The following is a 15355-nucleotide window of genomic DNA, read 5'->3' as shown; positions in this document are numbered from 1 at the left end:
GGATTTGAGGCTGGTGATAAAATTATATCTAAGAGCCACACAGTGCTGTTCCCAATGCGCCTGTTGCCAGGATTCTTCTCAGATTACAAAGATATTATGTGGAAGGGTGGTTTAAGAATCACATTTAGAAGAGCTGCCAATGATAATAATGCTTTGATGAGGTACAGTACATTAAACTCTACAGGGGAAGCTCTGCCCAATACCCTACCTGATGAGGGCAAATGCATTATTCAGACTATGGAGCTAAGAATCCCAGTTGTTGAATATGAAGCCAGTTATGCTCTTAAATACAAAGCAGATATAATAAAAAATCCACAGATTCCTTTACAATTTTATACATATCAATGTGTACAGAAGCCTGCCACTGGTACTTATTATGAGTTTGATGCTACAAATTCATTCTCCAGTATACAATATGACATGCCGGATTTTGTGGTGGTACTGTTTCAGACTGGAAGACACAATAATCAGGAAAAAAATTCAAGTAAATTTGATAACTGCAACATCAAGAACATATATCTTAAAAATGGCAGAAATGAGGTATTCCCTAGAGAAAATTATAATTTAGACATGTCCAAGGATGATTTCCTCAAATTATATGAAGCATTTACAGCATACAAAAGGGTCACTACTGGCAATACTGACATGTATTACACACCAGATGAATTCAAAGCACAGAGACCCATGTTTGTCATCAACACTTCAAAAAGGAAACAAGTTGTGGTTAATGACAGGACAAACATTAAAATTATCTGTGAATTCCACAATACACTCCCTGATGACACTATATGTAGTGTTATTCTCATAGGTGAAAAATCATATGTTTATGATGTAAGAAATGAGAGAGTCACAGAGCAATTCTAGAAGATTTCTGCACAGTGCATTGTTTTAATATTAGATAAACAAATTGAACCTGGTATCCAATTGAACTTAAACCAGAAGTAAATATGTGTGGATGTGGGTGTGTGTGTGTGTGTGTGTGTGTGTGTGTGTGTGAGGGGTGTGTGTGGGTGTGTATGTGGGTGGGTGTGGGTGGGTGTGGGTGAGGCGGGCTTAGTTTTAAGTGTATACAAAAAAAATATCAAGAGGGGCATATTTTTGACAGGATTATGGACAACAATCTGACAGAAGTTGCCTTTTATAAGTGTAGGCAAATCAATCTGAGGGGGCTCATCATTTCACAGGAACTTCCCGAGGGCATTTTTACAAAAATCTTGGATTAGACGGAGTACCACACTTGAGCAAAAAGCTGATATGGGCATGTTGAGCAAGTTTTAAGTGTAGGCAAATCTGCCTGAGGGGGGTTCATCATTTCTCGAGTTTATAATAGCATCAATTATACTACTTGCAACAAACAACTTGCTGGCTTTCTACCTCCGCGATTTCAAACAAATGAACAAGTCCACTTGTCACGTGACCAAGCCTCCAACTTCGTGTGCTCTGCCATGTTGTCTCGATACCTCGTGAACTTGACGCTTTCGAACTGTACTAAGTGACGTCACTTTCGCCAAGACCATACTTCAAGCAGTGGCGGCCGGCGGCAACTATGATGGGTAGTGCCAACGTGATCAAGAAATCGAAAAAAAACTCCGCAATGCCCACCCCCTCCTTGAGGTTGCGCCACTAGCCAAGATGTTTATCCTCGTTTGGTAACGTGGAAAACAATATGTGTTTAAGTAATAATGCACTATTCCGGTTCATCTTCACTCACTAACCTATCTTTAAACACTACAGGACACTTCCCTAAAAACACAACAATTAGAAGAGGAAGGGAAAAACAAATCCTCTCACCTTCTCCTCCCCATGCACACGTATTCCTACTGGAAACTCGCATCATCGTAGGATTTTTTTAAATTTTATATTTTAAAAAAGTCTGTATGGTCCTCTAGGCGCATATATCTTTTATCAAAATGTTCATTTAACTTTGGAAAAATACTAGGTTCGTTTCTCCAAAAGTAGGCAGAAATTACTTCCCCAACGGGTCTTGTAAATGAGTCGTATTTAGCGACTTATCTCTGAAGGTGGCACTGTGTCAACACTGCGAAAGTTCCCTCTCCGCGCCAGGCGAAAACGGGCACGGTTGGTGTCTTATTTATGGGCTAACCCCACGCCCACCCCCTGCCACTTTGTTCTCGGCTCATGGTGGAAATGTTCCTCGCTGAAACTTCTTCAACCCTCTGCACGTGTGTCAACTTGGTTAGGCCAGATCTTGGGCGGCACGGATTGTTGCCTCGCGAGTGTACGAACCTAACAGCTGGCGATGCAGTGAGGAGGTTGGGGCGGTCGTCACGTCAGCTTGGCCGGTTGAAAGATTCGAATCTCCTTGTCTGTAAACTATCAATGTATTCATTTAACAATACTTGGGCGAGGTATGCGTTTCTTCTGAGGATAGTGCCATGGCACGGCGGCTCTGCCCCTTGAGACGGCCCTGACTCCAAGTATGTACTTTGTAGCTTTCGGACAGAGCCTAAGTGTATCAGATACACTTTAATGCACTTGCTGTTCTGTGTGTGCAGTAGGATTTATCTAATCTTTCGTATTTGTCAGGGCAGGAGGAACAGTTCATGTTCAGCCAGACGCGAGGACCCGAAAGTGCTCCTCCCCCACGACCTTTTCCCGCGGCAGTCTGGAGACAGAGAGGTCTGCGCGCTGGATGGTCGGTAGGAGGGGGAGAAAACTTAGCATTACGCTTACAGGAGTATTGTTTTACTTTGTTCTCTTAGGAATATCAAACTTCCGAGGCGTACAAAAACACATGAACGGAAAGATGGAGCTATAGGGGCTATCCACGAGTAAACAAAAACATATCGAACAGCACAATCGATTGTGGAACTGTAGCACAGCAACTTCCGGTTCACGACGGCCGGGTAATTCAAGGGCATACTTGTGGCCTTTCTTCTCTTTTTGTGTATCAGATGAAATGGATCATATTAAAGCACTAGATGACGAGGAGAAGAAGATATATCTGGGCAAAGTAGAGGGCTTTCCATATCAATTGGATGAGTAACTACGAAGTAACATGGGATTTTCCAGGATGAGATCCGTTTGCTGACCGTCGTTGCATTTGGCGATATTTGTGATCTACATATTTAATAGAAAGTAATTTTTCCTACACAGCGAGAGTGCTTAAAGCATGTAAATCTTTGAATGCCTAAATTTATATTTTAAGTTTAAAAGTGCGAGATGTACGGACATATAAAAAGCGGGAGGAGGACCTTCCTTTCTTCTTTCTTAAGTCAAGGCGAGTCTGCGGATGCGGTAATGCACACTTGTTGGTTTCGCTCCCGTTTCAACGCAGAAATACAAAACGCTCATTGTTATTTTAAGTCAATTTTCTACTACTTGTTTTTAATCATGACTATGTAGATGAAGATGAATAATACACTGGTAAAATGAACGATGGGACAAACAATGACACATCATAGCCTGACCAGCGTTCAAACCTAGGACCCTTGCTCTATCAATGTTGCAGAGATTACCATATGCAAAAGACAAAAATTAATAATAAATCACCCACTTAGTTTTCTGATTACACAAAAATGTATTTCCTCTGGTTATACACAATTTTTTTTCTCATTACACAAAAATTTAATACAGTTCATGTGTTCTTCAAGAACGTAACGTGTAGTAACCTAACTGACTATGATCGAGCATGTTTTGAAATGAAAAGTAATATTTTTGCTCATATCACTAAAACAGAAAGAGAAAATCAAGATTTGAATGATTTCACTTTTACCTTTAATGAAGTGCTAGGGGGTGCGGAACGCAAAATTTTTGGTCGGGACAGAATTTGGACGGGGTATTTTTAAAATCCTGACGTTCAAAACGGGACAAATAATGTTATTTCCAGACTATATTAGGAGATTATAGGGGCGGAAAATATTCAAAATTAGCCGATACTAAAAATGTTAATTATACATTCAATTTCCCCGTCGGGTGATGATTTATTTTTCATTTCTGGAATATAAAATGCTAATTTCAATAAATTTCGGACACTTGTAGTAAAAAAAAAAAAATATGTAGGGAATAAACTACTTTTATACTCGATTATTTAGATTTTCCGAAGCCTGGATGGGAACGAAATTTTTTTCAGGCCCCTACTTTTTGTGATTCTGCATACCCGTTGTGATTACTGCGGAGTCTACTTCTACTAATGGGTTTCCAATTTTAACGCCTGACAGCTTGAATGCAATAATTTTGGCGCCCTATATTTCGAGGTAATGGATGAAGAGATCTGTGAAAGATTATCTAGCCCTGATCGTAGTTTACATCCTACTGCTACACACCCACTCGATCTTTTCATACATGACACAATATCAACCCCCTTTAGCGCATGTTGTGAGCCTACGAACAGGAAGTTGTTGTGCTACAACTATGGCGTCCGGCCGAAGGCACTTCCTTCCGGTGGATAGCCCCCATACAGCAAAAAGCAGGTGAGCCGCCAATTGGGCCCGAGATCAGTATAATGGGTTTCGAAACTGAAGACTGTTCATTTTAAGAATGTTTCTTTTCCTCTTTGCAGGTGGCGCCAGGTAGCGTAGAGGTCACAGAACCCGTGGAAACGGTCGTGGATCGACCCCAAAGGAGCGCAGACAGCCCCGAATACCTCCAGTACCTCGCACGGGAGAGCGGATGGTGCACTCTGACGTGCCTCGTTGCAGCTGCCCTTATCTGCGATGTGTTGATTGGAGCCACACAGATATGGTTGATGATTTGGTAAGTTCACCTTCTAACTGTTAACGAACGTTGTGGATCAAGCTGCGCAACGGATAAGATACACGAGACTCCACAATCTATTAGCCCCGTCTAGCTCGCTGCACTTTTTGGCACTAAATGCACGGGCATGAAAATAGGCGGCTGGGCAGAATTGCGCTGGTGCCACATATGGGAAAAGCAAAGCGAGAGCGGGACACGAGTCGCTGGTTCCCGCGTACTGTGTGGCAACGTCAAAGGGCTGCGTTGCTTAGTTCGAGCGTCAGATCGGCCTCTCTCTAGGGCACTTTTGTGTCATCCCTGACCTTTCGAGCAAATACTGTCAGTTTGTATCACATGGCTTACAAATACCAACACTACAACGAGATCTTGCATTCTCTTAAACACACGGAGTTGTGCTCCGACGTGGCAACAGCGCGAACTTCTGCCACCCGCCTAATTTCATAGCCGTGCGTTTAGTGAAGTGACCATACACTACAGGATACACGGCTCCAGTACGTAGTGCAAACGGTGCAGACACCAAATACACTACTCGGCACCAAATCAACGAAGTAGACGAGTCGGTGTTGCACCGTGCACAGTCAAAGAGTGCAGCGAAGTAGACGGGACTATTAACTGCTTCATCTGGTTTATTTTACTTCCACTTTACTTTTACTGCCACCTTTAGCTAATCCCAAAGTTAAGGATAAGTGATATGATGAAATTGATGAAGGAACACTCACAAAGACAACCCATGCTCAGATAGGGATTCAAACCCTGGACCCTTGGCGTCGGTGGTTGACTACTGCACAATTTATGCACCACCACCATGAAAAGTGTGCAAAACGGGTTTCTTTAATTAGGTATGAAAAAATTAGGTTTTTACTACAAAGATTCAACAGCATGTGCTGCTTTTCATTCACACCTTATGTAGCAGACGATATGTTCCTCGTTTTCTATTAGCAGAGGAACTGTCGAGCGATCTCCATGTAAGGTAGCAAGTTGAGCCGAAAGCAGTTCAGCTGAAATTGTTTATCACGACTTCGCATTCAACTTGCCTGAACAAAAGACGGTGGACGAACTTCCAGTTACAAGTGGCTATACCAAACAAAACTCAATGGTTAAGTCCCAACTTAAGACCGCATCACACGGAACTGGATTTCCAGTAGGTATGCCCTAGTTGGCGCTGGACTGGCTACCAATTTGCTAGTTTTCGCCTCACACGAAACTTATCAGCGTATTTGTCGATAAGACTTTTGTTCCCATACGAGGGAAGTTGTAATGGCGGCCGCGTGAGATGTAAACAATGTATCACTTCACATTTTTAAAAGCCGATAACTATTCAACCGAGAGGAATAACGTTTCGTGTAAAACATTATTAGGTACAAAACAATGTCGCTGCTTAAATACATACTTTACAACGTTTACTGTATACGTATGGAAGAATATTTTAGTTGTTTCAAATGTAAACACCGTGCACTCAGGATAGATGGTGTAACTCAATGCGCCTTTCATGCTGTATACGTTATACATTGCTGGAGTAACACTCGGAAACCACAGACAAAAACGCTCCTTTGCACACTCACAGATTATCTTCACAGAGCGAAACTTTGCTCTGATTGGCTGTTCCACAGAATCCAGTCCAGGAAAGCAAGTAGCAATTAGAACATGTCCTATTCCTCCAAACCAGTCAAGCAGTCAGCCAGGCGGCCATGATTGCTACCTAGAAAGTTAGTTCATCGCCAACTGGGGCATTCCTACTAGATATCCAGTTCCGTGTGATAGGGGCTTTATGCCTGAATCACACGAGGCTGGATTTCCTGCTGGATTTTCTAGTTGGACTTGGTGTGGTACTTGCTCACCTTTCGCCTCACATGATACTCGTTACCGTACTTGCCGGTACTTTTGTTCCCACAAGGCATTGCGCGTGGCTAGAAATTCATATACTCAAGAAGCTTTTTAATGAACTTGGATATGAATAATTATGCATGAGATTTGCAGGATTCATTAATTAAAAAAATGTTCCAACATTTAATACATTGGTAATAATGACTTTCATTATCAGGTAATCACAGATATCGTGTAAAATCTCATCGCTTTGGGTAAATAACTAAATATTAATCGACACGAATGCACCTCATCTCTGTTTCTCTTCCATCGAGCATTGAACAAAACAACCAACACTCGGAAATCACAGACAAAAATCTCACAGATTATCTTCACATGACCAAACTCTCCCTCTGATTGGCTGTTGCACAGAATCTCGCAGATAAAGCAAGTTGCAATTAGAACACGGTCTAGCCGTCAAAACAAGTGAAGCCGCCAGCCTGGCAGCCATCATATCCAGCCAGGTAGCCAGTCCAGCTCCAACGAGGGCATTCCTACTGGAAATGCAGTTCCGTGTGATTCGGCCTTTACAAAACAAATTAGCAACAATTTCTGTTTTCCAGGGGCAACTTAGAGACCAGAGACCGGATTGCCGATTCCGAAAACGACATGGCGAACCAATCTGGCAGCAACTTCTCAGACACCCTGCCCCTCTACGAACTCGGGCTGCTGCACCCGTCCAAAAACATCAGGAGCTACATCTACGCTGGCTTTGTCGCTGGGGTCGTCATATTCTTCTTTGTTCGAACCATCGGCTTCTTCGTCTTGTCCATGAAGATATCTGCAAAACTTCACAGCTCAATGTTTCACAGTGTCTTGAGAACTGGGATATATTTTTTCGAGACAAATTCCACAGGTAACACTGTTTTCTGTACTACAGTCAGCACCAGTGGCGGCGATTGGGTTTCAAAACTAAGAGGGCAAAGGTGGCAAAAAGCGGGGGGCAACTGCACCTTCATACCCCTCCCAGTCGCCGCCAATGGACAGCACGTACTTTGTAATTTGATTGCGTTATGGATGACATATTCACTGTAAAATGATGTTACACTACAAGCAGGGAAGCCTTTAACACAGAGGCGGCTCAAGGTAAAATTTTCACCCGGGTAAGGTGGATTTTCTCCCCTCCTATTTTTCACCTTGCCATCCCTAACTTCCTACCCTGGTCCCCCTACTTTCTACTCTCAATAAAAACCTTGACCATGTTTACGGTTTCAAATATGAAAAATAATAACCTTTTTAAAAATACTTTAAGTATTACTGTTAAAGAATACGTTTATAGTAGGAATGCATTTATTTTAAAACTACATAATTATATCAAAATAACAGATATCTCTAAGCTTAAATTGTTACATGTGAAATGTATATACTATATTATATTACATTATACAAAAATTAAAGGAAGAAAAAGATGACATAAACCAATCACGCTTCAGAGTTCCTTTGTCGAATAATTCTTTATATTTGCCTAACAATTTACTGTAGGCTTGAACTTGTTGATGATTAAGACCATTTATATATTCCTATTCATCCATTATCTACTTTTTATACATTGCTTTCATCTTTCCTACATCTTTCTACCATATTATTACTTTCACTAAGTCGATACTTATTCTCCAGATATTTATTTATAATCATTTACCTTGTACTGCCATCTGTGTTTCCTTTTTCGAAACTTATTTCTTTACATCTCGTGTTATCTGGTTTGTAACAACTCTTTTAAAAACAAATAGCCACGCTTACACAATCAAAATTAAGGTTTTGGCGCTACTCACGGAGTACATCCCGGCCCTTAAGCCTTCTTAGGTTAAATGTAGCAAATTCTGAAGTTGGAAATCATCTGTAAATTCTAGAAATTTCTAAAATCAACTAAGATTATTTGTGCGTAAGTAATGCGAAAGCTACTAGGCTGTAAAGAGTTAGCGTGCAAAGTCAATTGAACCCATTGTTTAGTACCAGGTGGTCATAATCAAAGATCACATACTCAGAGCCCTCTGGAGACCATTTGAAACAACGGACTTCGATGGAACTTGGCGCAAAGGCTATGGAGACAATGGGGAAGCAAATGCTGACCAAAGAAATAATTCAAATTTTCACCACCAGATGCTAACCACTACGGGCGGCACTAGTACTTTTAACTATAATTATTCTGACACTACGTTTCGAGAGCGCCTCATCTCTCGTCTTCAAGTCAAGAACCATTGTCACTAACATTCAAAAAATAACTGTAGAAATGTTAATAGGATTTGAATCACTGTGCAATAACGCCCCACCAGGGATCGGCCAGTTTTTATTTTGGATTTTTGAGCAGATGTTTCATCTAGGCTCGATACGACTCAAGTTTCTTGTTTTCTTTTTCTTCCCAGGTCGAATTCTCAATCGGTTTGTGAAAGACGTTAGCATCGTGGACGAACTTCTTCCAAAAACGCTCTTTGACGCTGGCCAGGTAAGAAAAAGTAACTCAAACGTTACAAATTCGCCCTCCCCCAGTGACTTTCATTTCGAGCCCACACGACCAGATGCTCTGGCGACGCTACTTTAAAAAAATGTCATGTCGGATTTTATTACAAATAAACAAAGTACGCATATTCCTACTTCTTAATCGATGCCACCATTTTCAAATCTGGCGTCAAAATCTCCCAGCTGTATTCCCGTTTCGCCTAATGGCTTATCAGCACAACATAAGGCGACTTACGAAATTGGCGTCGTTTTGGGAGGAAGGAGAATTCTCGCAGTATGAAGCAGATATTTCCCCTTTGTACTTTCGTCTTCTTCTTCTTCTCTAAATTCCTGTAGGCCTAAGTATAAACGCCTAGAGTTTTGCGAGACGCGAACAGAATATTTTTTTTTAAGTAAGCATTCTTCTCGATAAATGTACATTTACAATGTAAATCAGATTGTAATTTTTACTAACCATGTGGAAAAGTGTGAAATTATGTTTTAAAAAATCAACTACTAACAACAACTATGAAAATAAAAGTACAGTCGTACGTAATTATTATTTTTATTATTCCTTAACGGACCAACTCACTACAATAAAGCACTTAATTTGTGAAAACTGCAAGTGAGGTAAAAAAATATAAATAAATATTAACGTTTCTTTTAGTTGCGATATGTTTTCCGTTGTCGGCGATCGTCTATTTTGAAATCCTGATATTACAGGAGCGATTATCGTGTTTCCACATAATTTGTTGGATTAGAATCAAATTAAACTTGCAAATTAATAATATAGCACATCCATGTATGTAAACGGGAGAACAGTTGCCTATCTGAAGCGTAAGGACGCACCTATCGTGCTGCCACCTACAATTAGCTTTGCCTAACCAGCCCCATTCGACTATCTTATGCTGACAGGTCGTAAGGCCAGGATCAATGGCAAGTACAGTGTTGACAAGTAATATTTTTTGAGCCATCCACTTAAACCCCGACAATACTTTGAATCGCCTATTTTGAAACAAACTTTAAAAAGATTAATTAGCTCTTTATTTGTTTCTTTCCAGTATGCAGGCCAAGTGGTTGTAGGCATTCTGGTAACTGTGGTTGCCAGCTATTGGCTGTCAATACCAACAATAGCTCTGCTGTCTCTCGCTTGGAGCTGGAGAAGATTCTGTGCTAAAACAACCAAGGGCATGAGAAGATTGGAAATATCTAGTAAGACAATACAGTTTTATTGCTTTAGTAACTTTACATGTAGCTTTTAAAAAATACATCACCTTTGAGTTCATGCATTTTGAGTTATCTGTGTGTACGGTATATATTTGGCCAAGGTCGAGGTCATGTGGAATTACGTTGGCCTCCAGGAGACTTATTTGCATCGTTTCATGGGCATATGGGTATGGATGGGTACATGTGCCATATTTAGGTATCTGTATCAGCCGATACCAGCGGTATCGATATGGGAAAGTATCGGTTGAAATTCATCTACCGATACCAGACGATACTTTTCGTACATTTTGGTGTTTAATAATTATTTTCCCACAATTGACGCATGCGCCACTTCAGATCCAAGAAATGTAATATAATCTTCGTTGAGCGCTCTCGTGTAAAATAAATACTTCTCCTATATGAAGAAATTAGAATGTAGAAATGCTCATTAATGTCGTCGCAGAGCAAGCTGTCCTTTTCCCCACAATTGACACATGCGCAGCAAGCACCGCATGCGTTCAGGAGACGCCTCTGCGTGTAACACTTTCGCGGAGTCTCCTGGAAATTATGCAAAATTCAAACTTTCATTTTATTTTGCACAATTTTTGCATGAAAACTATATTTTTTATTACATAACATATTCTGATGTAATTCTTGAATATTCTAAAGCAAATTTCTTGGTAAATTGATCCATATAATTGGAGAAAAATATTTACACAACAATATTGTTCAGTATTTTGAACAAATTTTAATTATTATAATCTTCAAGTATCGGTGGGAATTGGTAAGATTATCGGCATCAGTATCGGCACAAAGTGGTATCGGCTCAGCCCTAGTCAAATTCCACAATAAATGTACAACTTAAATATTATAGATGCTGACTTTACGGTCACCCTGTATCTGAGCTATGAAGAAAAAAAAACTTGGCACAGTTTCGTCTCGTGTAGTGCATAAGGAAGCCTGTTTTTTGACCCGAAAATTCATGTTATGGTCAAATACGTAAAGTATACGTTACGATTTTCTTTATTTTGCAATTATAAGCGATCTTGTCCATTCGAAATCCGTCTTTTTCTTTCTTTTATCTCAGCTAGGTGCAAAATTGTCTCCCACGTGAGCTCCACTCTTCAAGGGCTCACAACCATCAGGACCCTTGGGTGTCAGGAGACCCTCTCCAAGTGCTTCGAGGATTACCAGGTAAATAAACACAAGTTTGCAAAATTACTTTCGCAAAGTAACGGAATTACAGTTACTTTGTCCAAAAAGTAACCTTTACTTTAAGAGATAATTGCATTACGTTACTGTATTCTAGAACGGGTTGCATGGATGAAGTGGACGTGGGTTGTTCCTTCGTTTTCTGATGAGAATCTAAAATAAACATTAATTTCCGTTAAGTTCATAATAAACCTCATATTGAAAAGTTTATTTTAAGTCCACTTTATGCACAGATAGGCTAATCGGAACTAGACCTTGAGTTCAAAGTTGAATCCGAAGCATTGTGCAATATGCTTCCAAATAAATAATAAATAAATCAATAAACCTCATATGTTAAAATATGTATAGATTGCAAAATTCAAAGTAAACATTTAAACTTGAAAAAACAAATAGTCACATAAAGCATTTACCGTAACACACATGCAGAAATCACACTCCTATTCATTACTATGACAACAGAACGTGGAGAAAAATAGCTGTAGAAGTTTTATTCGTTACTTGCTAACTCGAAGTTATGGAGTTACAGCTATTTATTAAAAAAAAAATAAGTTAGTTACAGTTACCGTTACTGGAAAAGGTAACTTACTTCCGTTACCCGTTATCTGAAAAGTAGTCAACTTACAGTTATTTATTCCAAAACTTAACTCAGTTTAAATCGTTACTCAAAGAAGTAATTTCTACTTTCGTTACTACTTATCTGAAAGTAACTCAATTTCAAAATATGACTCAGTTATCGTTATACTTACTCAAGAAAGTAACCGATATAAAGTTATTTACTTTGCAACGATACTTCACACTGAATATATATTGTACGCGAAGGATGAGCAGACTTTAACACAATTTTAAAATTAAATTGCAAGTCCTCAGAGCTCAACTGGTTTTCATAATGTTATTATACTTACATTGCAAGAATTAAACAACACAACTCAACTTCCAAAATATTATTTCAGTATATAACATTTGATATAAACTCATTTTCGACTTCTGGCACAAGACATTTTAAGTCAATCTTCTTACATATAACAAAAACGAATCGAAATCAACAACTTAAAACAAATATCGACATTGATACAGCGTTCTTAATCTCAATAGTTCCCTGTTAATTTTATAAACTTGTACGCAATAGAAATAAAGTAAATATTAGTTATTTGTGAATGTAGAAGACAGTCACAACTTAAAAAAGTATTACAGTTAAAGTTACTCGCAAAAGTTACTGTTGGTTGCAAGTAACTCTTTACTTTCAAATACTGGTGGTGAATGTATTATTTCATTGTGTGATCTTCCAGACCAAGAACGTGTTGGCGTCTCGCCTGTGTACTGCAACCAACGAAGCGTTCCTTTTGGGGATGGACTTCCTGTGCGCCCTCCACGTCACGGTCACTGTGGGCAGCTTTCTTGCTATGGACCGAGGTAAGCACCAGGATCCATTCAGGTCAGAACGCCGATAGGCAAAGTGAAACATCCTCCGATTTTATATCTTTATAGGCACTGAGGGATGATTGAGGAATTTACTCCATAGTGGGCCACTGGAAATAGTACAGAAGAAAAGTCGACAATGCATAAAGTAAGGTAGGTAGTACACAAAATGTATCGATGTCTGTGCAATACAGGCACATTGCGATTGTCGATGCATCAAACACTCTGTCTATACACCGAGGGTATAAGGAGTGATTCTTTACGAAGGAACGCAACCAAATGCCAATCTCCCTTGGATGCATGGACATCCGGAAGGGGGTCCATCCTCCTCCTGCCGGAAAATGAAAGTCAATCAAAAATTACATATTTCAAACATATAATTTAATTTCAGTCACAGTAACAGGGGCGGTTACTGATATTATTGCAGTGTTGCACAACGACCGGATATTTTACCATGAAATTGCATGCTTTTGTTAGTATTTTTTCATTGTTTTCCTATTAAATATATTGAACATAAGCAAATAATTTTACCCTTGATTGCTTCAAAAAAGCTCATTCCAGTATGATCCGCTGAAAAGAAGGAAGCATCCTGCGAGATTTCACGGTATATGAGTAGACGAACAGGTCGACGTTGCAGCGCCGATGCAACAGCCTCACGGCCTGATCTCTACAGCGAGGAGTATTGGAGCGAGGGTCAACGCTGTTGTTCCTATCCTCGTGCCAAAGCCGACTCCTCGTTGCAGAGACTGTGCAACTAACCAAAGTCACCCACCATACGCAGGTAGGGAAGAAGACTTCACGACGGACCGGCAGGAAACGATGGGATGCTAATTCTTTTTTACACCGTTAGAGAGCAGCAGCGTGCGAACAGTAGGCAAGGTCTTACTGTCCCGTGTCGTAGAGCAACAGACAAAATGTCCACGTCACGCAAAGATAAATATTTTCCTTTGGGGATAATTTTAACCTAATTTACTAACCTTACCACCAATCACCAATCCAAATTCAGTTTAAAATATAACTTATCGTATACAAGTGGAGTGCTAGTTATCTTCCCTGATGTTGTAGTGTGGGCGCTGGAACTAATTGTCTATTGTTATAGTTGCAATATTTAGTGTACTGTTGTTAAGTCGTGTTCCAACCGATACGGATACCAATGCTTGAAAATGTTAACAATTAAAAATTGTTCAAAATACTGATTAATATTATTGGGTGAGCCCAATCAGAAGCACCGATTTATCAGAGTTTTCCTTCAAAATATTCAACAGTTGATTGATTTTGATTTGGTGTTTTAAGTCCACTTTATGCACAGTAAGGCTAATCGGGACTGGACCTACAATTTGAAGTGGGATCCGAACCACTTGTGCCTCCACCGGGTATCGAACCCGGTATTCAACAGTTGAATCTGAACATTAAAGTACTTCTTACGTAACACAAAAAAACACAATTCTGCACAATATTGTTGCCGAACAAATGGAAACTTTAAATTTTGCATGATTATTATTAATTATACCACCTCGAAAGTATCACGTGGCATTTTGCGGATCCTGCGAAAGGGCCGGTACCGGTGAACAAAATACAACCGATACTTTTGGATACCGATACATCGACATCGGCTCAGTCCGAATATAAATAATACATATACAATTATGAATATATATAATTACATTATAAATATATAAAAATTAAAATTATATATAAATAAAATATATATTCATATTCGCTGCAACCACAAACATTCCGAGTCACGAGCAGCTACTGCACAGTAATATAGTATGTTAATTATTGCAAGGGCTTTGCAGGAACATAATTACTTCAAACTGAAGCAATGTTTTTGAGGGGACAATACTGTCATGGGGAAATTGTGGCTCGTTTGCCCCCTCCCCGAAAAAAATACATTGCGTGCCCCTCCATGGAAAAACTCCTGCGGACGTCCATTCATACACGTACTACACCCTGGATTGTATTTTGCAGACTGGCAAAGGCTCTGGTGTCTGGACTCACAGCCAGTATAATCCTCCGTGGGGCTGTTGTTCTGTGTTATCCTTTTGTGTTTGTGACTGTCCTTTCATCCATGCCATCTTATCACCAGCGATGGCGATTAGCGGGGCGTGGGTGGCAATTGACTCAACCCCGAGTCTATGTCGCTTGCGCCGAGGCTTCTTATCGGTTCATTTCCGCCGCGAAATATGTCAAGATCTTCCTTGGTGGGTTTTTCCACAATCCGGAGTGTCATTACCGCCGCGCATACGTGTGTTTATGACGTTGCCAAGCTCCAGCTGTGTTTATCTTTGATTGAAAAGGAATGTGATTGATATAGGAATGTAAGATGAATGTATATATGAGGGATCTACAGGGAAAGGATAACCCTAAATGTCGAGGTGTGTTAATCGTCAAAAATGGAAGAATTGTGCGCATCCCGGAACATACATGTGTGCCAGACCATGCTGGGCTTGATTGTGTTTATATATACGTAGCTATTACTTGTATAATGTTTGCAAAAAATAAC

At 40.0% G+C, this 15355-nt stretch overlaps 1 protein-coding gene across 1 annotated transcript in view; it reads left to right on the top strand.

Moving 5' to 3' along the window:
- Positions 1–15355, top strand: part of LOC145994179 (ATP-binding cassette sub-family C member 4-like) — a 150887-nt gene that overhangs the window by 114252 nt on the left and 21280 nt on the right. Inside the window, exons 14-19 of the mRNA XM_083130276.1 lie at positions 4523–4716; positions 7143–7435; positions 8943–9022; positions 10077–10227; positions 11309–11415; positions 12720–12843. Of these exons, the coding sequence (XP_082986402.1) occupies positions 4523–4716; positions 7143–7435; positions 8943–9022; positions 10077–10227; positions 11309–11415; positions 12720–12843 (949 nt within the window). The remainder of the gene's footprint in view (positions 1–4522; positions 4717–7142; positions 7436–8942; positions 9023–10076; positions 10228–11308; positions 11416–12719; positions 12844–15355) is intronic.

Source organism: Lepisma saccharinum, chromosome 10 (assembly GCF_977018435.1).
Source record: "Lepisma saccharinum chromosome 10, izLepSacc3.1, whole genome shotgun sequence".
Lineage (NCBI taxonomy): Eukaryota > Metazoa > Arthropoda > Insecta > Zygentoma > Lepismatidae > Lepisma > Lepisma saccharinum.
The sequence above is the reverse complement of the archived record's forward strand: the minus strand, read 5'-3'. Positions and strand labels throughout refer to the sequence as shown.